The sequence below is a fragment of the Stenella coeruleoalba genome (assembly GCF_951394435.1).
Source record: "Stenella coeruleoalba genome assembly, chromosome: 17".
Classification (NCBI taxonomy): Eukaryota; Metazoa; Chordata; class Mammalia; order Artiodactyla; family Delphinidae; genus Stenella; species Stenella coeruleoalba.
The window spans coordinates 48,438,318-48,464,283 of NC_137163.1; the positions used below are offsets into that span (position 1 = coordinate 48,438,318).

The window sequence follows — 25,966 nt, forward strand, 5'->3', positions numbered from 1 at the left end:
CAAGCCTGATAGCAAGAGAGCAAGTAAAAGCCACAGGCAGATGAAAGTCAATACCATTAGCAGGGCTGAAGCTGAGGAATTTATCTGCTGTTGGATACTGACAGCCTCTGGCTAATCAGGCATCTAGCATGATGTATTTTCACTTTAGATATAGGGGGAGGAGAGGAGAATGTTGCAGTCATGGATGTTAACTCACTAAGAATTGAATGCAGGGCCTAGTTAAATTCCTATTGGAAGGAAAATACACAAGACTAGTGACTAGACTCACTGATTAATATATATGGTTGAAAGGTTTTTCTGGAAACAGGAACTAATCTAGCCTTCCCTTGAAATCTGGACATTGCACTAAACTTGGTCCAGGATGGGAGAGACATTCAAAAGTTTTGGTCATTTAACAGCTTTCTGATTTCAGTTTATTGTTAGCAAAAATAATACAAGTTTCCTCTAGAGACAGGCTTCCTTCCCTGTGACGGTAAGAGGAGAAACTAAATTGAGTCTGATATCTAAACTTTCATGCCTACATGTGTAAACCAAAAACAACAAAAAGCCCAAACCAAAATGTCCCAGACTCTACAGCAGTGCTGTTCAATAAAAATATAATGTGAACCACATATACAATTTGAAATTTTCTAATAGCCACTTTTAAAAAAAGTTAATAGCCACCTATGGCTAAGAGCTACCTATTGGGCAGTGCAGCCCTAGAATTCGACTTCAAAAAAGAAAAAAAAAAAAGGGAAAAACAAAGCAAACAGAACCCAACTTCAATAAAGAGGACGTTTAGAGTTGGGCTGTGATTGCTGATTTTTGGTGTCTGGAGAAAGGAGGCCCAGGAGTAAGAAAAAAAGGAGAGGGCAGTGAAAAGAAGCGTGATTGCTGCATCTCCAGAGAAGCCTGCTCTCCCCAACATGTTAGCCCAAGCGTTGAACGGCTGCCTAGAGGTGACGAGGTGTGCGGCCGATCCCAAGTGGTCACCGTCGCTTGGGCTTCAGAGCCCGCTTGCCGGGGGTTAGAGCCAGTGGGGTGGGGAACGCAGATTTCGGGGCTCCGCGGTGGAGCCGCCAGGGCGCCCTACCTGTCGAGCAGCGGGCTGTGAATGTGCAGGTGTTTCACGGCCACCCGAACGCGCCAGTCTGCGTGGCGGGCAGAAGACACGGTGCCGGACGCGCCGCGGCTCAGGTAGCGCAAGTCGGCGAGCTTGTGGTACGGGATGGTGAGCAGGACGCTGCAGATGGTCTCCTCGTTCATGGTAGCGGGTGGCGCGGGCACTCAAGCAGCCGATCGATTCCGGAAGTGCCCGCCGCTCCCGCGGCTCCACCCCCTGCGCGAGCCGGCTCGGCAGGCACTACAGCCTGCCGGACATGAGGTCACGAGGCCGTCCATTCTCCGCGCAGCGCACGCCAAGCCGCTGCTTATCCGGAGCCGGAGCGGACTCTTCTCTTCTAGAGACTGGTCAACTCTGCGGCGGCGGGGCGCACAGGGGAGGAGCTTCCTCTCTCCGACCTGGCCCTCCCAGGCGCTGCCAGCCACCCGAGCCCGCCTTTCGGAGCTCCTCCCTCCCCAGGCTTCTCACGCGACGTCAGCGGCGGATGCCGAGGCGGGGATGAGGGCCACTGGCCCGCGATCCTCCCAGCAAGGCTCCGGCCTCGGCCTCAGGCCCGAGATCTCCGCCTTGTGGCGACCAGACGACGTGTGCCACACCGGCGGGGCTCGGGCGGGGGCTTGGGAGTGGGGAAGTGAGCCAGGGGCGCTCAATTTGTCTTCTCTCCCCGCAACCCACAAGGTTGGAAAGGTTTTCTTGTGGGGAAATTTCCTCTCCGCAGCTTCACACCCAGTCAGCGGACCCTCCCACCCAGGAGGAATCTCCCCTGGTCCCATCGGCGCGTCTTCCGGGAGTCGCCAAACACCAGACAGAGGTAGCGGGGTGGGTGTGGCAGCTGCCATTTCCTGCGCGGAAAGCCCTTTGAGGACGTGCGATGGTGACTTACTAGGGCTCCGCGCTTCTCAGCCCGGTGAGTCAGGTAGGGGTGTAGATTCGCTTGCTTATCTGGACTCCAGTCTAACCTCACTTCCAACTACTTCAGTCGTGTGGGGGTGGCTGATAAGCCCTGTCAGAGTTTAATCCTGTCTAAACGTTCAGATGTTTAGTTCCTGTTGAGTGCTTCTCTACTAGGGACCTATTTTTCTGACTTTTTTTTTTCTCTCCTGACGTCCATAATTACAGACAGAGATTGAAAAGTAACCTTGAGAGAGTCCCTCCCTTGATTCCAGGTAAGACTGCAAACATTTCTTTCTTATAGATCTGGGAAGAATGCGGTGTTTAATGCCAACCAAAAAAGACTGCAAAGATCTTTTTACCTTAAACAAACACTTTTCTACACCTGAAATGGCTATTTTGCAAAGTGTGGTGCCAATATTATACACAATACCAAGTCCATGCTAGGCATTTAATGAATTCTAAAGCGAAAGTAATAGGGAATGCCTGACTTCAATCAGGGATTTCTGCCTACAGAAAATCAGTGCTTCCTGTATTTTTGTATTGCCTGAAATGAGAGTAGCAGTGTTACATTTTACAATAAATGGAAGCTGTAATGAAAGAGTGTGTTTTAAAATTTGATAATTTAAAATAAAATACTTAGCTTTAAACATATGGTCTGATAATCTGTGGTTCATTCCTTAATAAGCTTTTTGCTACAGAGTGCTCAGAAAACTTTTCCCATTCATTCATTCATTCATCCAGTCAGTTTACAAACAGAATTCTAGAGAAAGAGAACAAAAATTAAGAAGAGAGGAAATGATCAAAATAATAATTCAAGAATTTCTTCCAGGACCAAAAGACAAAGATGTTCATATTTAAAGGACCCACCAGCTACCCACAGTGACTGAAAAAGGACCTATGTTAAAGCACGCCATTAAAAAGATCAGAACACTAAGAATAAAGAGAACACTAAGAATAAAGAGAATAATGAATAAATAAAATCCTTCATATTTAAAGGACCCACCAGCTACCCACAGTGACTGAAAAAGGACCTATGTTAAAGCACACCATTAAAAAGATCAGAAAACTAAGAATAAAAGTTTTCAGAGGGAAGAAGCAGGAATAAACGGATGAGAATTAGAATGGCATTGGGTTTCTCAACAATAACACTTTTATGCTAAAACACTACAGTGAAATTTCAAGTTTTGTAAGACAATAACTTCCAACCTAGAATCCTATAGTCAAACTATCCATCAAGAGTAAGAGTAGAATAAAAACATTTTCACATATACAAGGATGAAAACATTTATTTTCCATCCATCCATCCGCCTTTTTTTTTTTTTTTAAGGGAAAGTTACTAGAGGATGTGCTCCAACGAAACATGAGAGCAAGACAAGAAAGAGAAAGACGTGGGACCCAGAAAAAAGGACCAGGAGAATGTGAAGGGAAATTCCAGGGTGAAAGATATGTGGCAGAATTAGAGAGCAGTCATTTTCACCGGAGAAGGAAGATGGCAGACTCCAAGAAGAAAGACTGGTTAGTGTAATTGAATTTATTTAGATTACTAATTTTGAGTATTTGGGTAGTTATATTGATAGATGTTTGATAGATCTGATGAAATACGTGATAAAATTCGAGAGAACTTAAAAATATAAGCAAGTAAAAAAAGGAAGCAATTATTAATTCCATGAAAACTAAAAATTAGACAAGAATGGAAACAGCGTTTCTCCGACTGTTGTGTGGTGAAAATTTTAAGACTTTTTAGAGCTTCTGAAATACTAGTATATTATAAATCTCGAAGGAGAGAACATGCAGCATAGAGCACTATAAAATTTATATATATTTTTAATTACATTACTTTAAAATTTTTGAAAATTAGTATTCACATGGTTCAAAATTTAAAAGTGTAACAGACAGATAATTTAATAGAAAATTAGGCAAAACACCTAGATACTTCACACAAGGGTATATCTAAATAGCAAATAGTAAATGAATGTGAAAAGGTGCTCGACCTCATCAGTCATTAGAGAACTGCCAGTTAAAACCACAGTGCAGTATCACTACACAAATACAAGAATAATTAAAATTAAAAAGACAGAATATAGCAAGTGTGGGTGAGGTTTTGTAACAATTGGAGCTCTTGCACATTGCTGGTGGGAGTGTCAATTGGTACAATCAATTTTGCAAACTGTATGGCAGTACTATTAAAATTGCAGATATGCAGATCCTCAGCAATTCCTTGCCTAGGTATATGGACATGCATATGCATATACTAGAAAGTTCATAGTAGTGCTATTTATAATAGCTTCAAACTGGAAATTACCCAAATATCCATAAATACTGGAATGGGTAAATGATTTGTGGCCCATTTTTTTACACAGTGGGATACTAAACAGCAATGATATTGAGCAGTGTGCAATATTGATGAATTGCACAAATACAATACTGGATGAAAAAGCTAGACACAGAAGAGTATACATTTTATGAGTCAATTCCTATTAAGTACAAAAACAAGCAAAACTAGCCTATGCTTTTAGAAATCCGGATAATGTCTACTCTTGTAGAGTGGTCATAGTGACTAGAAGGGACAGGATGAGGCCTCTGGGGTGATAGAAATGTTCTGTTTCTTTATCTAGGACCTAGACTCTTGGTGCCAGTTGCATGGGTATGTTCAGTTATGAAAATTCTTTGAGGTTACACAATGTGCACTTTTCTGTATATATATATATGTTATACTTCAATAAAAGGTTAATAGGTTTAAATACAAAATAAATAATACATGTGGGTGTATATTATGTCTCTTACTTTTATTTAATTAGTATTACAGTATATACCTGTTCAACTTGCTTGTCTTTCACTTAGTAATCTATTTCAGATATCTTTCCATACAAATGCATAAAAAGCTTTCTCAACTTTTTTTTTTTTAAATGATGGATATGCCATAATTTACCCCTCATTGGTGGACACTTAGCTGGTTTCCACATATTTACTGTTACAAATTATGCTGCAATAAGTAATCATTACATATGTCATTTCATACATGTGTAAGTGTATCCATATATATGCCCTAGAAGCTGAACTGCTGGACAAAAGAGTTATGTTCATTTGTAATTTTGGTTTGTATTGTTGAATTGACCTTCACTGAGGTTGTTCCAGTTTTCTTTTTCTGCAGACAAATGAGAGTGCTGTTTTTCCACACACCTTCTTTCATTTCTTTTCGAGATAGATAGTATAATATTGATCTGCTGATTCCTGTATTTCAGTGCTTCTAAACTCATTTAAATGCTAAGATTCTTTTTATTGCAGACCTTCTAAATATCTGGCTTCAATTTTTTTATCACAACCTCAAACTTTAGCTTTCATGATAGTTTCACCATTATACAGCTTAAAAAATATGTATTCTTAGTGATATGTACATTGTTTAATTAATGCCCATAATGAATGGCTAATGACAGGAAACCTAAAGATTACTGATGCTAAACTACATCAACTAAATGAGAAACAAAAAACATGAGAATAATTATGCAAATCAGGCTAAAAAACAAGCCTCACACCTATATGTTGAATTCATCTATTCAAAATTCTGTAGAATCATATTAAGTCATATTTTCCATTTACTGAGAATAAAGGTTATTTATATCTGCATGTGCTGTTTTAGGGACATGGTAGCTTGAAATGGCATGCTTGAAATCTCTCATAGTCTGTTTTTTTGTTTTGCTTGTTTTTTTTAACTTCAATGCCTTTTATTCCTGTAAGTTCTTTTTATTTATTTATTTTTCTAATTTTTTAAAAAATTAATTTTTATTGGAGTATAGTTGCTTTACAATGTTGTGTTAATTTCTACTGTACAGCAAAGTGAATCAGCTATATGTATACATATAATGTCCATGGACAGAGGAATGGATAAAACAGATGTGGTATATATATACAATGGAATATTATTCAGCCATAAAAAGGAATGAAATTGGGTCATTTGTAGAGACCTGGATGGAGCCAGAGACTGTCATAAAGAGTGAAGTAAGTCAGAAAGAGAAAAACAGATATCATATATTAACGTTTATATGTGGAATCTAGAAAAATGGTATAGATGATCTTATTTGCAAAGCAGAAATAGAGACACAGATGTAGAGGACAAATGTATTGACACCAAGGGAGGAAGTGGGGGGGGGGTGGGATGAATTGGGAGATTGGGATTGACATATATACACTATTACTACTATGTATAAAATAGATAACTAATGAGAACCTACTGTATATAGCTCAAGGAACTCTACTCAATGCTCTGTGGTGACCTAAATGGGAAGGAAATCCAAAAAAAGAGGGCATATATCTCATAGTCTTTTAAATTAGAAACAAGACAGAAAAGTTGAAAAATAAACCACTTAAAAAAGTACAAATGCAAGAATTTAAAACATCTCATATTCTAGTTTTTTCTATTCTTTGGTCTGAAAGCATCTGGTAACCATTGGGGGAAAATGGGTGAAGGATATGTGGGACCTCTCTGTATTATTTTTACAACTTCCTGTGAGTCTATTATTATCTCCAAATAAAAAGTTTTAAAAAGCTGTACCTGGGTGTATTAGTTTCCAGGGACTGCCATAACAAAGAACCACAAGAATTATAAAAAGGTATGTAAATGAGAAGTAAGGCTTCCTGATTCTTCAGATCTCCAGTTCACCTTCCTTAAGACAATAAATAAATTTAACAAATATTATGTGCCATAATGCTAGGTGCTGGAAATACAGGGATAACAAAAGACACATGGTCTCTGTCCTTAAAATGCTTTTAATGTTCTAAGGGAGAGAGAACCTAAGCATACAATTACAGTAGAGTGTGATAAATGTTCTGATAGAGAAGTCCAGGGCACACTCAGAAATTAGGGGAAAGAAGACTGCATGGTAATTTAATGAAGAGAGGTAAGGCAAACTGCCCAAAGTCATAGAGTTTTTGAACTACAGAGACATGATTCCTGCACAAATCTATTTGAATTAAAGCTCATATTCTTTCCGGGAAGTGCTCGCTGTATCACTAGGGTATTACATTTTCAGTTTCACTTTATATGATGTCTCAGGAGAGGAATTTAGTAGCAAGAGGGAATTTCCCAGCTACAAAAAGACAGTGATGGACAAAAATTTATTATTAATGGACATTTCGTGGGAAATTCCATTTTCTTTTGACATTTTACTTGGCAGGTTTCCAAGAGTGTGGAAAGATGTGTTACCAGTAGCTCAGTCTGCATTTAAAAATTTTAGCTCCTGAATTAAACAGGATATTGCTTTTTCAAATGTCTTCAGAACTCAAAATCATTTTCTCCATCTGTCACTCCTAGCTTGTAGGCAAAATATACTAAGATATAGTTTTTAGGCAATACACATACACACACACACACACACACACACAGACAAAGACACACTTTTTTTTTCTGCTTTAGGCAGTGGCTATATGAAAGAGATTATAAGTTCAGTACCATTTTTAGTATCCTTTTTTGGGCAAGCATAGACAAAGTTGTGGAAGAAGGCAGAGCTTTTCTTATTGTAGTAGCCAATAGTCTAGTTCAGGAGTCCCCAACCCCCGGGCCGCAGACTGGTACAGGTGCACAGCCCTGTTAGGACCTGGGCCGCGCAGCAGGAGGTGAGCGGCTGGCAAGCGAGCGGAGCTTCATCTGCTGCTCCCCATTGCTCGCCATCCCCCCCACCCAGTCCGGGGAAAAATTGTGTTTCACAAAACCGGTCCCTGGTGCCAAAAAGGTTGGGGACCACTGGTCTAGGTCATAACAGCGCCAGCTGGTGCAATTTGGAATCAGAAACATGACTGAAGCAGGGATCCAATGTCAGCAGCTGAACAGGTTGCCAGAGAGAACTCTAAGGTTTATTGGGAACTAAGGAACACTCAGGAAGCTTCTTTGACTTAATTTTTATAATTGTAAAAAGGAATAGAAATGTCTGCCCTGCCAGGGAAACCTTGTTGCACAACTCCTGCCAAGGACACTGTTCACACTGGGGAGGTGCCATTCACGTGGAATACATTATGAATGGGCCCCCGAGAGTTGTGCGATGTGGAGGCCCTATAGCCTACCTGTCTCCCAGGATTGTTCTGAGAGACTCAAGTTATACAATGAATATAAAAGAACTTTATAAGTTATAAACCTGTCAATCTATGTAAATAATAATAATAATAGTTATTATCCTGGCCATCTCTGCCCTTCAAGCAACATTCTTACCTAGTTTAAGAAAGAGAAAAGCAGCCCTTATTAGCTGGGAGCTGGCCTGGCACTCCCAGTGAATCTGTGGCATTCTCCTGTTCAATATAAACACTTTCATAGAACACCAACCTCAGATAGGACTATTTTGTCACTGTAGTGGAGCAAGAAAAAATAAGACCACTTCATTATCATGTTTGAACAGACAGAGGTAAAAACATTGTTCAAACCACAAAAATGAGCAAACATTGCCCTTTCCTGGCTAATAATAAGTGCCTGCTTCTTCTTTACCAATTATAGCTTTATCTCAATTTCATTATTCTCACTGTCTAGATATAAATTATTGAGATACCTGATCAGAGGATCACTCCTGCTTCCAGACAGCATCCAATGCAGGGAAGATACCCGTTTCCTTGAATGCTCCTCAGAATCACCTACAAGAAGTCCAAATCCTATAATAAATTATTTCTAACATCCTCTTACTGAGATGTCCTGATTCCTCATGGTACACATAACTCCTGCTTGCAATGAGTCAGTAAACCCAGATTTATAGAACTGCAGATGTGTTCCTGGTGATCTTTGGATAGAAGACATTGGCAGATTCATAGAGCAGTTATTACCCAGCCTGGAGCCCTCACTGTCTGCATTTCAGTTAAAGAACTGGCTCCTCTAACTTCTCTAGGGACTTAGCTATGGTGTAGTTTCTTTTTCATAGCCCAGAACTCCTGAGGAAGAGATTCTGGTTGACCATAATATCACCCTTCAAGTCCTTTGTGGATTATGGGGATATGGACATGAGGTACTGAATTTCTAAAACAGCAACAACAACAACAATATCGACAACAGCAATAATAACTAAGACTTATAGGTTAAGAATCCGCCTGCGAATGCAGGGGGTACGGGTTCAAGCCCTGGTGCGGGAAGATCCCATATGCTGTGGAGCAACTAAGCTCGTGCACTACAACTACTGAGCCAGCTCTCTAGAGCCTGCAAGTCACAACTACTGAGCCCACGTGCCACAACTACTGCAGCCCACGTGCCTAGTACCTGTGCTCCACAGCAAAGAGAAGCCACCGCAATGAGAAGCCCGCACACTGCAACAAAGAGTAGCTGCCTCTCACCGCAACTAGAGAAAGACCACGCACAGCAACGAAGACACAATACAGCCAATAAATAAATAAATTAATTAATTAAAAAAAAACAAACAACAACCTAACACTTATATAATGCTTGCTACGTGTCAGGGACTCTTCTAAGCAATTTCCATAGAGTAACTCACTTAATACACCAACACAAAGGTAAAATTATGACAAAAGTACCAGATTTTTAAAAATCTTTGCAGCCAATATTCTGATAACTCTCTAAATCTAAAACTGTATCTCTAAACTCTTAGACTGTAGTCTAAGTAGCAGTAGTATTTTCTTTCACCTATTTAGAAAATTAAAATATTATTAAAGAAACCATGTACAACTGAATATGTTGGATGGAAGATATTTTATTTCAAGCATAATTAGGTATTAAGTTTATTCCTTTTAGTAGATTTAGTGAAAACTTAGTCATCTGATTGAATGAATATATCAATCTTCTTTAAAAACTTATTATGAAATAGATGAAAGAAGTATTAAAATTGAAATACTAACTTCTCACGCATAAAAATGTTTTACATTCTACCAAATACAATATCATTAAGACAAGCTTGTGTTGTAACTATTACCCCTATTGAGATATGATGGGGCTAATAAATGCTATTATAAAGGCAGGAAGATTCCAAAGAAAAAAAGATGAGGTACTATGTTACCAAACCTACAAGTCAGGTAAGATACTTCTCTTCCCCTAGGAAGGAGTACTGGCCTGATGAGGGAAGGGGAATGGATGGTACAGCGAGAGCCTGGGTACGTTATTCCAGTGAAAGAACTCCTCCTGGAAGAAAATACCTGGAATGAGGGGATGGTGGTAAGTGTTCTCCCCAACAATTCCCATTTTAAAGATGGGAAAACTAAGTCTAAGAGTAGATTGACTAGCTTCAAGTATTACAAGTAAAAGGTGATAGAACTGGGAGTAAACCAGATGGTTTATTTCAGGTTTATCAGAGGGCCCTTATTAATGAGGTACACGATATAGTATCCTAGAATCACAGTAAAACCAGGACCTATACATGTAAAAGTCAGAGCCGACTATCATAAATTTGCAGCTTTCTTTATATTTGCTTTGTGATGAGGTAATGAACTTATTAGAATAAAAGCATTGTATATATTTTTATTTAGTGAGTACTCAAATGGTGCATACATCTGAATTAAATGCCTGAAATATCTGTTATTAAGAAGCTATCATTGGAAACGTAGCAGAGTGTACATATGTTTATGCACACAAATATTTAACAGAAACACAGTAAAGAGGTTCAATTATATTCATGCTGCAGTATGGAGGTTACCAGAGAGTTAGTGAATGAGGAATTTAATCACTATTATTTTGTACAGTGTAAATGATTGAGAAAAACTTACAGAAAGAGGTGACCTGAAGGTCAGTTCAAAGGAGAGAATCATTTTTAGCTGTTTCCAGAGAGTTTTTGTTACAGTTTAGAGAGGGCTACAAAATCCAAGAATGAGAACCATGTCCCACCAGGACAACTGGTGGGTGTGTATGTTGCAAAGAAGCAATAGCATGGTGAATGAAGTCTGTACCTCACTACACTCTGGGCAATAAAATGTTTTAAGAGTCAGGTTCCATAATATGAGTTTGTAACATCTTATCTATAATTTGTGGGTAGATGGGCAAAGGCTTGGCCTTAATCACACATATAAAAACACGTTAACAAGATCATGTTTGGTTTTAACCCCAGTCTCTATTTTAGTACCTGCATTGCTTATCCTTACTGAAACTTGCTTTCCTCATCCGTAAGGGAAGTACTTTATGAACTGTGACATACTAATTAATTTTAGTTTTGAATCATGGCTCTTCTTTAAGGTTTTCTTTATTCTAGTTTAGTGTCATTTGAGGGTGAACACTGGACAAGGCACATATAGAAAAACACAGGGTATTTCCTGCCTCCCAGGAGTTTTAAGAAAAGAGAGAACAGTTTTTAGAGGCTTAGCACTTATTCCACCCTTGGATGTTTCCCTACTAACATGGTTTCTAAAATTACTCATCTGTGTGGAGCTCAATAAATATTTCTCCACTGACTAACATAAGACAGGCAGATCAAATAATTAGATGTAACACTTTCATCCGTACAATATAGCATGTTATCTTACACATGAAAATTGCAAAAAAATGTTCAAAGAGTAACCAAACTGGCTTTTAGGATCTAGCTGTGTCAGTCAGTTTTGGTTTATTATCTCTCTCCTCTGCCTGCTGTATCTTGTATTTATTTATGTAATCTTCATGTATAACTTCTAAACTATAAGAGCTAGCCACTATGGCTTTGAATGTAATGAAGTCACAGTATGACTAAGGAATTGTTTTCTAATGCAACTCTCCCTAAACCTCAAAACATTAGAATAATTCTATAGTTCTCCATTTGTCTCAGTTACTGCTCAGAGCACTAATGCAGCAGGTTGTGTGCCTGGGCATTATGGGGTACTTGCTTTCACTGCTGAGCTTTCTAACACTACAAATAAAACATAGATTATTCAGAAAGTACAAAGGTTCAACATCTTCCCACAAAATCGTTGATGAAGTTATTTCATTAATTAGCTCTTAAAACAACTGATAACAACAGGATACCTATTGATTTATGAGATAAAAAATTTCCTTTGAAAAGATAAATATTGATGCCAATACACTGGTGATGAAGTGGAGCCTAGGGTGTGGGGATGAGGCCAGCTAGCAGGCATTGTCTGAGTCAGGACGTTGAGCTGGGTCAGGAGGAATAGACCTTATAACTCTCTTATTGATCATTGATCCTGGGGGTGAATGACAACATCCTGTGAGATTTCTGAGTCAGTTCTGAAGTAGGTTCTCGTTCAAGTTGGGCAAACATGTAAGAGCAATATATAATTGCTTGGGCAGCAGCCCAACCTGGAGTTGATGCTTAGGATGAGGTAGGTAGACAGAGACTAAAGGATCAATTTTTTAAACCAATGAGAAAATCGCTGAAGTTGCTCTACTCAGGGCAGGCGTTGCGGGGTGCAGAGTACAACTGAGGAGTGGTTTATCCTTAATTCTTAAGTGTGCTAAAAGTAGATGTGTAGTTTTATTATATGGTATTTTGGGTCAGTAATGATAGTCTTACATACATGTCTGCTTCTGTATGTTACTTATACATTATATACATTACATGTGTGTATGTATTACATGTATATCTATATATTACATTAGTTCATACATGTAGATTGTATAAAATTTAGGAGAATCAAAAGGGGTATAGTGAAAAGTTAGTCTCTACCCCTCTCTATGCCTCCCAGCCACCAATTTCCCTCCTGGAAGGTGAATTACAATTGCCAGTCTCTCACTTCCTCCTTTCATGCTCTTTGTTCTAGCCGATTAATCTCCCCAAGCCCAAGGGCTCCTGCTCAGAAATTTTCCAGCTTCTGCATTTTCCTGTCTGGTTAAATTTAACTTTATTTACCTATCTTTCAAAGCCTCAATGTTTTATTTATTCTTCTTTAATTTCTTTTTTCCAGTTCTCCTAACAAGCTCCCTATGTCTCATTCCTACATGTACTTGTTCTCACTTCTCATTCATGATCTTCTCTCTTCTCTAGTCTATCTGAAATTTCTGCTTCTTTGAGACTGAAGTCAGACCCTATTTCTTCTGACTGCTCCACCCACCCCCATTGATCTCCTTCTTCTCTGAACTCCTAGGCATCTACAAAGTGGGTTATGCTTCAGTATCCCAAAATGATGCCAAAATATGTTAAATAAAATATTAAGTTGCATTATTTGGTTGGAACTATATAAATCCAAAGAGGCAAAGAGGTTAGCTCAAAGCTATCAGCTGTTACAATTATCTTTGGTTAATGAAAAAAATTAACATACAGAATTTTTCAAAATATGGTTCTTGCGGGGAAAGACAAAAAGGAGTACTTGCTGGGGAGAAGTTGCAAACCACTAACTGTACACACATCTAGTACCTAACTATGTAGTCAAGTGGTTGAGAGCATGACCTTTGAAGTCAGGCACACCTAGGCTTGACACTCTCTGATCTTTTGGAGCCTTGGTTTCTCAACAAGGAAATGAGTTAGCAAGTAAAGCACTCAGCACAACGCCTACTGTATGGTAAATGTTCAATAAATGTTATGTGTTATTGTTGTTGTTGTTAAATCTTATTTGCTATTTTGTAAGGTTTGTCTCCTGTGCTGGGCAGAATAGTTGACCCTCTTGCCCCTCCAAATGTCCACATCCTAATCACCAGAGCCTCTGAATGTTACCTTACATGGCAAAAGGGACTTTGCCGATGTGATTAAATCAAAGATATTAAAATAGGGAACTTATTCTGGATTATCAGGTAGACCCAGTATAATCACAAGGATCCTTTATAGATGGAAGACGAAGGCAGAAGATTCAGGGAAGAAGAATCCGTGTCAGAGTTAGAGTGATTTGATGTGAGAAGGAGTCAACCTGCTGTTGCAGGCTTTAAAGATGGAAGAAGAGCCAAGGAATACTGGCATCTAAAAAGAAGCTGGAAAACATAAAGGGATTGTCTCCCAGAGCCAGCAGAAAGGCTTTTAGCCCAGTAAGATCTGGTTCAGATTTGTGAGCCCTAGAATTGTAAGATAATAAGTTTGTGTTGTTTTAAGCCACTAAGGTAGTGGTAATTAATAAAGCATCAATAGGAAATGAGTGTACCTCCCCAGCTGAAGACCAATTTCGTAAAGCTCATAGTGTCCAGAGTAGTGTGGGATGGGAACATAAATGAAAAAATTGGGTTTACTGAGGGTTCCAGCAGAGAGGCATAGCAACTTGTAAATTGCCCTTTATAGTGAAGAAGAGGAAATCAGAGTTAGCTACAAGCCAGGTCTCTTTCTAAATGTGGATTTCCATTACAATATTAATTTAAAATACCAGGGAAATTCCCTATCTCACTGCCCGGGAAAGATGCCAACAGGCCATAAATTCACCTATACTCCAGTCAGGTTTTCTCCCTAAGTGTCCTTGCGTCCCTTACTTACTGCTAATTTACAAGATCAGTAATAATCACTATCATGCACTGGGTGCACAGTCTGTCTCAGGCATTGTGCTAAAGGTTTTGTACACATTATCATATTTAATCCTCACAAAATTCCCATGGTGGTAAAAAGAAATGTAGTACCTTGTTTTTCAAAGTTCAGGTCATGAGTCTCAGTGGAAATTGAAATCAGTTTGGTGAGGATTGACAAGCAATTGTAAACAATAAAATACAGTAGAAAAATACCAGTGTACTGCATGAAATGAATAAGTATATTTTCATAAAATTTGGTTTCAATTATACATATAACAAAGACTCTCAAGTTATAGGTGAGTCTTCATTGATAAAATATATATGTATTGGGTTGTGTTGTAGAACATATTTCTTTTTTTTTTTTTTTTTGCGGTACGCGGGCCTCTCCCCCTTGTGGCCTCTCTCGTTGCCCGTTGCGGAGCACAGGCTCTGGACGCGCAGGCTCAGTGGCCATGGCTCACGGGCCCAGCTACTGCGCAGCATGTGGGATCTTCCCAGACCCGTGTCCCCTGCATCGGCAGGCGGACTCTCAACCACTGTGCCACCAGGGAAGCCCTGTAGAACATATTTCTTATAGTGGGTTACATTAAAAAAATTTTAAACCCACCAGTAAAGTGGTTAAGAGTACAGGGTCTGGCAAAAAGGTTACTTGGTTTAATCCTAGTTCTTTGTCTTACCAGCTCTGTGATCTTGAGTGGGTTACTTGTTCTCTCACACAGTTACTTTGTCTCCTTGGGTCTCACCTCAAAGGTTTTTTTTGAGGATTAAATGGATGAATCTAAGTAAAGCAGTTTGAAGGGTGCTTTAGTAGCAAACACTCAGTTACTGTTACTTTCCCAATGTTACCTGGTTAGCAAGTGGCAGAACTGGGCAGATTCCTGTTCTGTCTGATAAAGTTTAGTCTTGAGTTTGAAATAAAAGGTAATTTCAAGCTAACTTAGGTGTCCCGTCAAAACAAACAAAGAACAAAATGAGTCTGCCTTTACAATAAGTTACCAGCAAATTAAAAATATGGGAACCCTCATCTTCTCAGGAAGTTGGCCTATGTTGGCAGAGTCTTGTCTCTGAGAGAGTACAGGTTTCCTGTCTTGTTCTGCTCTGAGTTACAGGAGAAGAATATGTGGAAGGCACTAGGTTGTTTGACATATAGAACAAACTGGTGACTCACAAAAAACTTTACCATAGGATCACCGTATAAATGTTTACATCTAAAAGGAATCAGGTAAAGGAGGAAATCCAATAAAGATGTAAAAAAAATAATAACACTTGAACAATTGTTTTCTTGTTTTTTGTTTTGATGTTTTAGTTTAAATTTTATTCCCTGCCCACAAACATCCATTAAGCACCCAGGAGAAGGAAAAGGGGATGTAACTAGCAATAGAGAGAAACTTTCTTCACAACAATGGCCATGGCAAGCTTAGGCACTTTTGGTGAAATCTCTCTGTGAAGTACTGGGAGAGGAATAAAAGGCAAACTGACACAGAAGTATTGTTATTTTTTTTTCTTTTACATCTTTATTGGGGTATAATTGCTTTACAATGGTGTGTTAGTTTCTGCTTTATAACAAAGTGAATCAGTTATATATATACATATGTTCCCATATCTCTTCCCTCTTGCAACTCCCTCCCTCCCACTCTCCCTATCCCATCCCTCCAGGTGGTCACAAAGGCCCAAGCTGATATCCCTGTGCTATGCGGCTGCTTCCCACTAGCAATCTACCTTACGTTTGGTAGTGTATATATATCCATGCCTCTCTCTCATTTTGTCACAGCTCACCCTTCCCCCTCCCCATATCCTCAAGTCCATTCTCCAGTAGTTCTTTGTCTTTATTCCTGTCTTACTCCTAGGTTCTTCATGACATTTTTTTCCTTAAATTCCATATATATGTGTTAGCATACGGTATTTGTCTTTCTCTTTGTGACTTACTTCACTCTGTATGACAGACTCTAGGTCTATCCACCTCATTACAAATAGCTCAGTTTCATTTCTTTATATGGCTGAGTAATATTCCATTGTATATATGTGCCACATCTTCTTTATCCATTCATCTGATGATGGGCACTTAGGTTGTTTCCACCTCCGGGCTATTGTAAATAGAGCTGCAATGAACATTTTGGTACATGACTGTTTTTGAGTTATGGTTTGACTCTCTTTGAATTATGGTTTTTTCAGGGTATATGCCCAGTAGTGGAATTGCTGGGTCATATGGTAGTTCTATTTGTAGTTTTTTAAGGAACCTCCATACTGTTCTCCATAGTGGCTGTACCAACTCACATTCCCACCAGCAATGCAGGAGTGTTCCCTTTTCTCCACACCCTGTCCAGCATTTATTGTTTCTAGATTTTTTGATGATGGCCATTCTGACTGGTGTGAGATGATATCTCATTGCAGTTTTGATTTGCATTTCTCTAATGATTAATGATGTTGAGCATTCTTTCATGTGTGTGTTGGCAGTCTGTATATTTTCTTTGGAGAAATGTCTATTTAGGTCTTCTGCCCATTTTTGGATTGGGTTGTTTGTTTTTTTGTTATTGAGCTGCATGAGCTGCTTGTAAATTTTGGAGATTAATTCTTTGTCAGTTGCTTCATTTGCAAATATTTTCTCCCATTCTGAGGGTTGTCTTTTGGTCTTGTTTATGGTTTCCTTTGTTGTGCAAAAGCTTTTAAGTTTCATTAGGTCCCATTTGTTTATTTTTGTTTTTATTTCCATTTCTGTAGGAGGTGGGTCAAAAAGGATCTTGCTGTGATTTATGTCATAGAGTATTCTGCCTATGTTTTACTCTAAGAGTTTGATAATTTCTGACCTTACATTTAGGTCTTTAATCCATTCTGAGCTTATTTTTGTAGATGATGTTAGGGAGTGATCTCATCTCATACTTTGACATGTACCTGTCCAGTTTTCCCAGCACCACTTATTGAAGAGGCTGTCCTTTCTCCACTGTACATTCCTGCCTCCTTTATCAAAGATAAGGTGACCATATGTGCGTGGGTTTATCTCTGGGCTTTCTATCCTGTTCCATTGACCTCTCTTTCTGTTTTTGTGCCAGTACCATACTGTCTTGATTACTGTGGCTTTGTAATATAGTCTGAAGTCAGGGAGCCTGATTCCTCCAGCTCCGTTTTTCGTTCTCAAGATTGCTTTGGGTATTCGGGGTCTTTTGTGTTTCCATACAAATTGTGAAATTTTTTGTTCTAGTTCTGTGAAAAATGCCAGTGGTAGTTTGATAGGGATTGCATTGAATCAGTAGATTGCTTTGGGTAGTAGAGTCATTTTCACAATGTTGATTCTTCCAATCCAAGAACATGGTATATCTCTCTCCATCTATTTGTATCATCTTTAATTCTTTCATCAGTATCCTATAATTTTCTGCATACAGGTCTTTTGTCTCCTTAGGTAGGTTTATTCCTAGGTATTTTATTCTTTTTGTTGCATTGGTAAATGGGAGTGTTTTCTTGATTTCACTTTCAGATTTTTCATCATTAGTGTATAGGAATGCCAGAGATTTCTGTGCATTAATTTTGTACCCTGCAACTTTACCAAATTCATTGATTAGTTCTAGTAGTTTTCTGATAGCATCTTTAGGTTTCTCTATGTATAGTAGCATGTCATCTGCAAACAGTGACAGCTTTACTTCTTCTTTTCCGATTTGGATTCCTTTTATTTCCTTTTCTTCTCTGATTTCTGTGGCTAAAACTTCCAAAACTATGTTGAATAAGAGTGGTGAGAGTGGGCAACCTTGTTTTGTTCTTGATCTTAGTGGAAATGCTTTCAGTTTTTCACCATTGAGGATGGTGTTGGCTGTGGCTTTGTCATATATGGCCTTTATTATGTTGAGGAAAGTTCCCTCTATGCCTACTTTCTGCAAGGTTTTTGTCATAAATGGGTGTTGAATTTTGTCAAAACTTTCTCTGCATCTATTGAGATAATCATATGGTTTTTCTCCTTCAATTTGTTAATATGGTTTATCACATTGATTGATTTGTGTATATTGAAGAATCCTTGCATTCCTGGAATAAACCCCACTTGATCATGGTGTATGATCCTTTAAATGTGCTGTTGGATTCTGTTTGCTAGTATTTTGTTGAGGTTTTTTGCATCTGTGTTCAACAGTGATATTGGCCTGTAGTTTGCTTTCTTTTTGACATCCTTGTCTGGTTTTGGTATCAAGTTGATGGTGGCCTCGTAGAATGAATTTGGGAGTGTTCCTCCCTCTGCTATATTTTGGAAGAGTTTGAGAAGGATAGGTGTTAGCTCTTCTCTAAATGTTTGATAGAATTTGCCTCTGAAGCCACCTGGTCCTGGGCTTTTGTTTGTTGGAAGATTTTAAATCACAGTTTCAATTTCAGTGCTTGTGATTGGTCTGTTCATATTTTCTATTTCTTCCTGATTCACTCTTGGCAGGTTGTGCGTTTCCTAGAATTTGCCCATTTCTTCTAGGTTGTCCATTTTATTGGCATAGAGTTGCTTGTAGTAATCTCTCATGATCTTTTGTATTTCTGCAGTGTCTGTTGTTACTTCTCCTTTTTCATTTCTAATTCTATTGATTTGAATCTTCTCCCTTTTTTTCTTCGTGAGTCTGGCTAATAGTTTATAAATTTTGTTTATCTTCTCAAAGAACCAGCTTTTAGTTTTATTGATCTTTGCTCTCGTTTCCTTCATTTCTTTTTCATTTACTTCTGATCTGATCTTTAGGATTTCTTTCCTTCTGCTAATTTTGGGTTTTTTTGTTGTTGTGCTTCTTCTTTCTCTAATTGCTTTAGTTGCAGGTTTAGGTTGTTTATTCGAGATGTTTCCTGTTTCTTAAGGTAGGATTGTATTGCTATAAACTTCCCTCTTAAAACTGCTTTTGCTGCATCCCATAGGTTTTTGGTCGTCGTGTCTCCATTGTCATTTTTTTCTAGGTATTTTTTTATTTCCTCTTTGATTTCTTCAGTGATCACTTCGTTATTAAATAGTGTATTGTTTAGCCTCCATGTGTTTGTATTTTTTACAGATCGTTTCCTGTAATTGATGTCTAGTCTCCTAGCATTGTGGTCGGAAAAGATACCTGATACAATTTCAATTTTCTTAAATTTACCAAGGCTTGATTTGTGACCCAAGATATGATCTATCCTGGAGAATGTTCCATGAGCACTTGAGAAGAAGGTGTATTCTGTTGTTTTTGGATGGAGTGTCCTATAAATATCAATTAAGTCCATCTTATTTAATGTATCATTTAAAGCTTGTGTTTCCTTATTTAGTTTCATTTTGGATGATCTGTTCATTGGTGAAAGTGGGGTGTTAAAGTCCCCTACTCTGAATGTGTTACTGTCGATTTCCCCTTTTATGGCTGTTAGTATTTGCCTTATGTATTGAGGTGCTCCTATGTTGGGTGCATAAATATTTACAATTGTTATATCTTCTTCTTGGATCGATCCCTTGATCATTATGTAGTGTCCTTCTTTGTCTCTTCTAATAGTCTTTATTTTAACGTCTATTTTGTCTGATATGAGAAGTGCTACTCCAGCTTTCTTTTGGTTTCCATTTGCATGGAATAACTTTTTCCATCCCCTTACTTTTAGTCTGTATGTGTCTCTAGGTCTGAAGTGGGTCTATTGTAGACAGCATATATGTGGGTCTTGTTTTCGTATCCATTCAGCCAATCTGTGTCTTTTGGGGGGAGCATTTAGTCCATTTACATTTAAGGTAATCATCGATATGTATGTTCCTATTCCCAGTTTCTTAATTTTTTTAGGTTCGTTATTGTAGGTCTTTTCCATCTCTTGTGTTTCTTGCCTAGAGAAGTTACTTTAGCATTTGTTGTAAAGCTGGTTTGGTGGTGCTGAACTCTCTCAGCTTTTGCTTGTCTGTAAAGGTTTTAATTTCTCCACCAAATCTGAATGAGATCCTTGCTGGGTAGAGTAATCCTTGTTGCAGGTTTTTCTCCTTCATCACTTTAAATATGTCCTGCCAGTCCCTTCTGGCTTGCAGAGTTTCTGCTGAAAGATCAGCTGTTAACCTTATGGGGATTCCCTTGTGTGTTATTTGTTGTTTTTCCCTTACTGCTTTTAATATGTTTTCTTTGTATTTAATTTTTGACAGTTTGATTAATATGTGTCTTGGCATATTTCTCCTTGGATTTATCCTGTATGGAACTCTCTGTGCTTCCTGGAGTTGATTAACTATTTCCTTTCCCATATTAGGGAAGTTTTCAACTATAATCTCTTCAAATATTTTCTCATTCCCTTTCTTTTTCTCTTCTTCTTCTGGAACCCCTATCATTCGAATGTTGGTGCGTTTAATGTTGTCCCAGAGGTCTCTGAGAGTGTCCTCAGTTCTTTTCATTCTTTTTTCTTTATTCTTCTCTGCAGTAGTTATTTCCACTATTTTATCTTCCAGGTCACTTATTCGTTCTTCTGCCTGTTATTCTGCTATTGATCCCATCTAGAGTATTTTTCATTTCATTTATGGTGTTGTTCATCATTGTTTGTTTCATCTTTAGTTCTTCTAGGTCCTTGTTAAATGTTTCTTGCATTTAGTTTATTCTATTTACAAGATTTTGGATCATCTTTACTATCATTATTCTGAATTCTTTTTCAGTAACACTGCCTGTTTCCTCTTCATTTGTTAGGTCTGGTGTGTTTTTATCTTGCTCCTTCATCTGATGTGTATTTTTCTGTCTTCTCATTTTGCTTATCTTACTGTGTTTGGGGTCTTCTTTTTGCAGGCTGCCGGTTCATAGTTCCCGTTGTTTTTGGTGTCTGTCCCCAGTGGCTAAAGTTGTTTCAGAGGGTTGTGTAGACTTCCTGGTGGAGGGGACTAGTGCCTGTGTTCTGGTGGATGAGGCTGGATCTTGTCTTTCTGGTAGGCAGGTCCACGTCTGGTGGTGTGTTTTGGGGTGTCTGTGGAGTTATTATGATTTTAGGGTAGTCTCTCTCCTAAAATGAGTGGGTTTGTGTTTCTGTCTTGCTTGTTGTTTGGCATAGCGTGTCCAGCACTCTAGCTTGCTGGTCGTTGAGTGAAACTGGGTACTGGTGTTGAGATGGAGATCTCTGGGAGATTTTCGCCATTTGATATTATGTGGACCTGGGAGGTCTCTTGTGGACCAGTGTCCTGAAGTTGGCTCTCCCACCTCAGAGGCACAGAACTGACTCTTGGCTGCAGCACCAAGAGCCTTTCATCCACACGTCCAGGTACGTGGGGACTTTCTTGTCTTTTGGAAGGTCTGAGGTCTTCTGCCAGCGTTCAGTAGGTGTTCTGTAGGAGTTGTTCCACGTGTAGATGTATTTCTGGTGTATCTCCGGGCTGCGGCCGCAGGTGCCCGGTTCCGGGCTGCTCCCGGCTCCCGGCAGCGGGGAATGGCGAAGGAACCAGGAGGGCTTTCGGCCAGTCTGGTAATGGGGCGGCCGCGCCAGAACGGCCCCTGGCCCTCACTCGCCGCCCCAGTGCAGCCGCCACCCGGGGCCGCGCCCCACACCCTCGGGCTCCGCCAGTAGCTGCTGGACATGCCGCCGACCCGCCCCGCTCAGCGGAGCTGCGCTCAGGCAGCAGCCCTCGCGCTCCAACTAGCTCCCCAGAAGTATTGCTTGGTGTGCATTTCCAGGCTCTGCCTGCTTTCTCATCTCTTGGTGGCAGGTGGAGGAAGAGGAGAAAAAGTTAAACTTTTCTTATAAACTGGCAGAATAAGCTTATAATATCCTCTCACTATCTCTGCATAGGTTCTAGTCTCTGCAGCACCACATAAGCTTTGCCCAAAGTAATGAACAGTTGAAAGTCAAATGTAATACTTCACCAAACAACTTAAAAATACTTGCACACTGGAAAGGATTAAGTTGCAGAGAACACAAATGGACCCAGAGCAACTTTTGCCAAAAGAGAATATTGTGCTACATGTACAGCCATAGCTCTTTTCCATATGAAGAAACAGTCAGAAGGATAAAAGAACTTGGTCAAAATCACACACGTAAGTAGGACAGAATCTGGTCTGACTGTCATAAGGGTTGTGCTCTTTAACACCCAGGCTAGCTTTTCTGAAATCTGATTCATGCATAGAATAACTAAACACCTCTGTTTGCCTTGAATGTTCCCTGTTTATACGTAGGGCTGCTGCAGTTTCTCATATCGCCCACTTTGATTCCCAAAAGCAACTGAGAATACACAATAATTTGGTCACTCTATCCATGGACCACTGTGGTGGGACTGCCTAGGAAGCTTATTAAAAGTGCAGCTTCCTGAGCCCTACTCCACATCTAGATAAGTTTTCTTAGGGTTGGCCCAAGAATCCAGGTACAAGTCTTTTTAAGTGCTTTTGTGGAACCCCACAGGTGAGTCTCTCACTCTTGTAAGTTAATAAACCATTTATTCTGCCTCCGCCAGATGCCCAGCCAGGTCCTATTAAGGTAGAAGTCCCCCCACCACATCAGAGGGATGCTCCCAGCCAAGTAATCTCTGGAGCCTTGGAGCATCTGAATGATCTCATGCTGGCCCACCTGCCATGACAAAGCTCCTCCAGAGCATTCCCCTTCACAGTTTACATTCTACCACTCCCAAAGGCAGTCTGCTCCAATGGGGCCTGACTTCGCGTGTCCTAACGTGCACCCGCTGATTCAAGCAGTTTAGGAATAGAAGGTGCTGTGGTTTTCAACCAGGGTGGTCCAACCTCTAAAATGGTAGTTGAAGCAGTCTCTACCTCCTGGGCACATCGCCTTTGCAACACTGCCATTAAACGAATGTCCCATCTTTGCTTTTTCAAGGTCAGCAACAAGGAGTCCCCTCCTAAAGAAGGTTGTCTCTCATTGCCACACTATCAAAGGCTGCCCCAAATGTTCCTTCCTGTGGGCCTGATCAGGCTAAGGGCAGAGTTGTCTCTTTCCTTCTCTGAGTTGGACCAAATCATCTTAGTAACACCTCTTCACAGTGTTGACCATGTTTTTCACAGGGGCTGCTGCTGAGCCTTTATCTCATCCTTTCATGGTGGAGAGAGAGAGAAATCTAATGATTTTTACTTCTAGGGGTGAGGGGACTGTAATGATTATGTTGTCATTTTGTATTATGTCCTTTTGTCATGAATTTGTTTTCAATTTCATGTTAAAATGGGCCCACCATTTCCACTTTGTGAGGTCATTCAGCACCCTCATTTTGCACCTTTAACATCTCTCTTAGTATCACTTGGAAATATTTGAAATGGCATGAGCTTGTCCTCACATTCCTATCAGCTGTAAATCTGGAGCCCCGACATGAACCTAACCATTGAACAGAACACCTCTCCACTACCTGTGTAACACTGGGTAGGCCCCTTAACCTCTTGGTATTTTTAAGTCCTCAGTTGTAAAAATGTGAGGGTGCTATGAATTTATATTTGGGAAAGGACATGGTCGAGAAGAGTGTGTCTTTTCTTTTATTCTTTTAAACTGGAATGTCTTCCCTCTCTTCCCCATGGGTCCAAATCTCACTTGTCCTTCAGGCCCACTGCCAAGGAGCCTTCCCTGATTCCCCAGTCCACACAAATCTCTGCCTCTTAGGGTCAGTGGCATACAACCTAGCTATCTCTTACGTTAATCTTGCCTCTCAAGCCAAACTCAGAATGTGGGACTCTCTTACCCTCCTGGCACCCCTGGGGTTGTGCCAGCCCCACTGCCGCACGACACCTAGTGTGTCTACTAGACGAGAGCATGGGTGGGTAGGCCCAGATGTGAGGGGCCAGATAGAGTACATCTCCCTCCACCCTGCTCTCCTCCACAAAAGTGCACCTCCTCCTGAAGCCTGCCCCTCAAGTCACAGTTTCCTCATATGAACTCACTGGGTAGTGATGCCGTCATAGGCCTTTTTACAGTTTCCATGGCAAGGTAACTATGCAAACGTGCTTCCCTCAGAGAAACTTCCCTACCTTGGTGGGTACTTCTTTCCTTGGAGAAAGTTCTCCACCAGATACCAATCTCTTTTTTTGTCTGAGAGAGAATATCTGACCACATCTTCTATATTTACTCTAACCTGTCCTCTATTCCCTGGGAGGGCAGGGAAGCAGGTACACTGAGACCGGGCATGTGTACAAGAGGCATGGTGTACACACAAACTCCCTTGGCTGCCACATGTTCCTGTGGCACATACACCTGAACACTTTCCCAGCTCTAAGTAATACCAGTGACCTGGGACACTTTCAGTGACCCACAGTGCTCACTGTTGAGGAGAAGTGAAAGGTCATCCCTGGACAAGTGTGCAGGACGGTACTGAGCTTTATAAATGTAGCCTTCCCCTTTGGGATACAGGATGCTTCCATTCAGACCCTTTCCTGATTGGCCTCTTAGAAAAAGACAAGTGCATTTTTGTTGGCAAATGGTAAATGGAGCAGTTTGAGGAAGGGGGCCACTCTTGAACCTCACCTTCAAATGCAGGCACCTCTGTGCTGTCATGTAGATGTCTATATCGGTCCCCTCAGAAACATCCCATAAAGAGATGCAGAGTACTAGGGGAGAGGGTGATGCCATATTGATGGGAATACCAAAAGAACGAAGGGGGGTTGATGAAGTGCTAATGAGATTGGAGGGCTGAAGAGATTGTGTCCCAGGAGGCTGGGTTGATGTGAGCCGAGACTTGGTACCCAGAACCCGGTTCTGAGTCTCCTGATTACTCTGCCTCAGGATTTTACCTTGTTCTAATCGACGTAAAAGTATGAGAGGCCTAGAGTTCAGTGTGTTTGAAACAGGCAGTATAAATGGGGCCCAAAAAGGGTTGCCAAGGTGGCCGGGGTTCTTAAGCAATTTATATTTGATTATTCTTTTCCAAAACTTGAAAGACATTTCCATTAAAGCCTCAGAAGTGACAGGCTGCAAGAAATGTTTTCTGTGGTGGAAGGGAGAGATGGAGAGGATCATGATTGCAATTACTTTCGGGTTCTACTGTTTTCCCTGGAAACGGTGAAGAGACTTCCTCATGTGCTGCAGCCCTAGGCTCTCGGGATTGCTTTCTCTCCCAGTGTCCCTTCTCTAGGCAATCATAGAGGTGATGGGCCAAGGCTGTGTTTTGGATGTCAAGTAGCTTAAATGTTTTCAGCCAGAAACTGGGAGAGACATGAGAGAGGGAAATTCTGGCAGGAGACTGTGCACAGCAGAAGTGACTGATCAGTTCTGATTTTCTTAGCAGCAGCAGTGGCTCCCGTTTCTCGTCCTACACCTGGTCACTACCATGTCGTCTACCGAGGGTGTGCATAAACACTCTTGGGCCGGCATGGGTAGACATACTGCTTGGTTGATGGCTACCGGGCCTACGGAGATGTTCCTTTGGCCACGCCAGCAAAGGTGGAAACAGAGAAGCCAGTCCCCAGACGTGCTCCCAAGAGAAAGTGCTGTCCGGAAAGGTCGGACAAAGACCTGTGTTGCCCCAGACCCAAAATCCGGCGATTGCAGCATTCAAGCAGCTCAGAAATACAAGGTGCTTTGATTGTCAAGCAGGGTGGCCCAACCTCTGGGCACATGCCCTCTGCAACAGCCCCAGTAAACAAATGTCCCATCTCTACTTTTTCAAGGTCGGCAACAGGGAGTCCCCTCCTAAAGTAAGTTCTCTCTCATTGCCACATTATCAAAGGCTGCCCCAAATGTAGTTCCTTCCTGTGGGTCTGATCAGGCTAACGGCAGAGTTGTCTCTTACCTTGTCTGAGTCGCACCAAGTCGTCTTAGTA

At 40.4% G+C, this 25,966-nt stretch overlaps 2 protein-coding genes across 2 annotated transcripts in view; one reads left to right on the forward strand and one right to left on the reverse strand.

The window, feature by feature from the left end:
* LOC307176170 (receptor-interacting serine/threonine-protein kinase 2-like) overlaps window positions 1–1,256 on the reverse strand; it is an 18,265-nt gene extending 17,009 nt beyond the window's left edge. Inside the window, exon 1 of the mRNA XM_079902004.1 lies at window positions 1,073–1,256. Within this exon, the coding sequence (XP_079758130.1) occupies window positions 1,073–1,245 (173 nt within the window). The 5' untranslated portion in view covers window positions 1,246–1,256. The remainder of the gene's footprint in view (window positions 1–1,072) is intronic.
* Window positions 1,244–25,490, forward strand: LOC307176376 (uncharacterized protein; the record flags this gene model as incomplete). The annotated part of the gene is made up of 6 exons (XM_079902411.1): window positions 1,244–2,009; window positions 2,222–2,268; window positions 3,324–3,511; window positions 5,827–5,992; window positions 10,012–10,127; window positions 25,429–25,490. 2 exons carry the CDS (start codon window positions 1,244–1,246, stop codon window positions 2,230–2,232), a joined length of 777 nt encoding a protein of 258 aa, XP_079758537.1. The 3' UTR covers window positions 2,233–2,268; window positions 3,324–3,511; window positions 5,827–5,992; window positions 10,012–10,127; window positions 25,429–25,490.
* Between the last annotated feature and the right edge of the window lie 476 nt (window positions 25,491–25,966).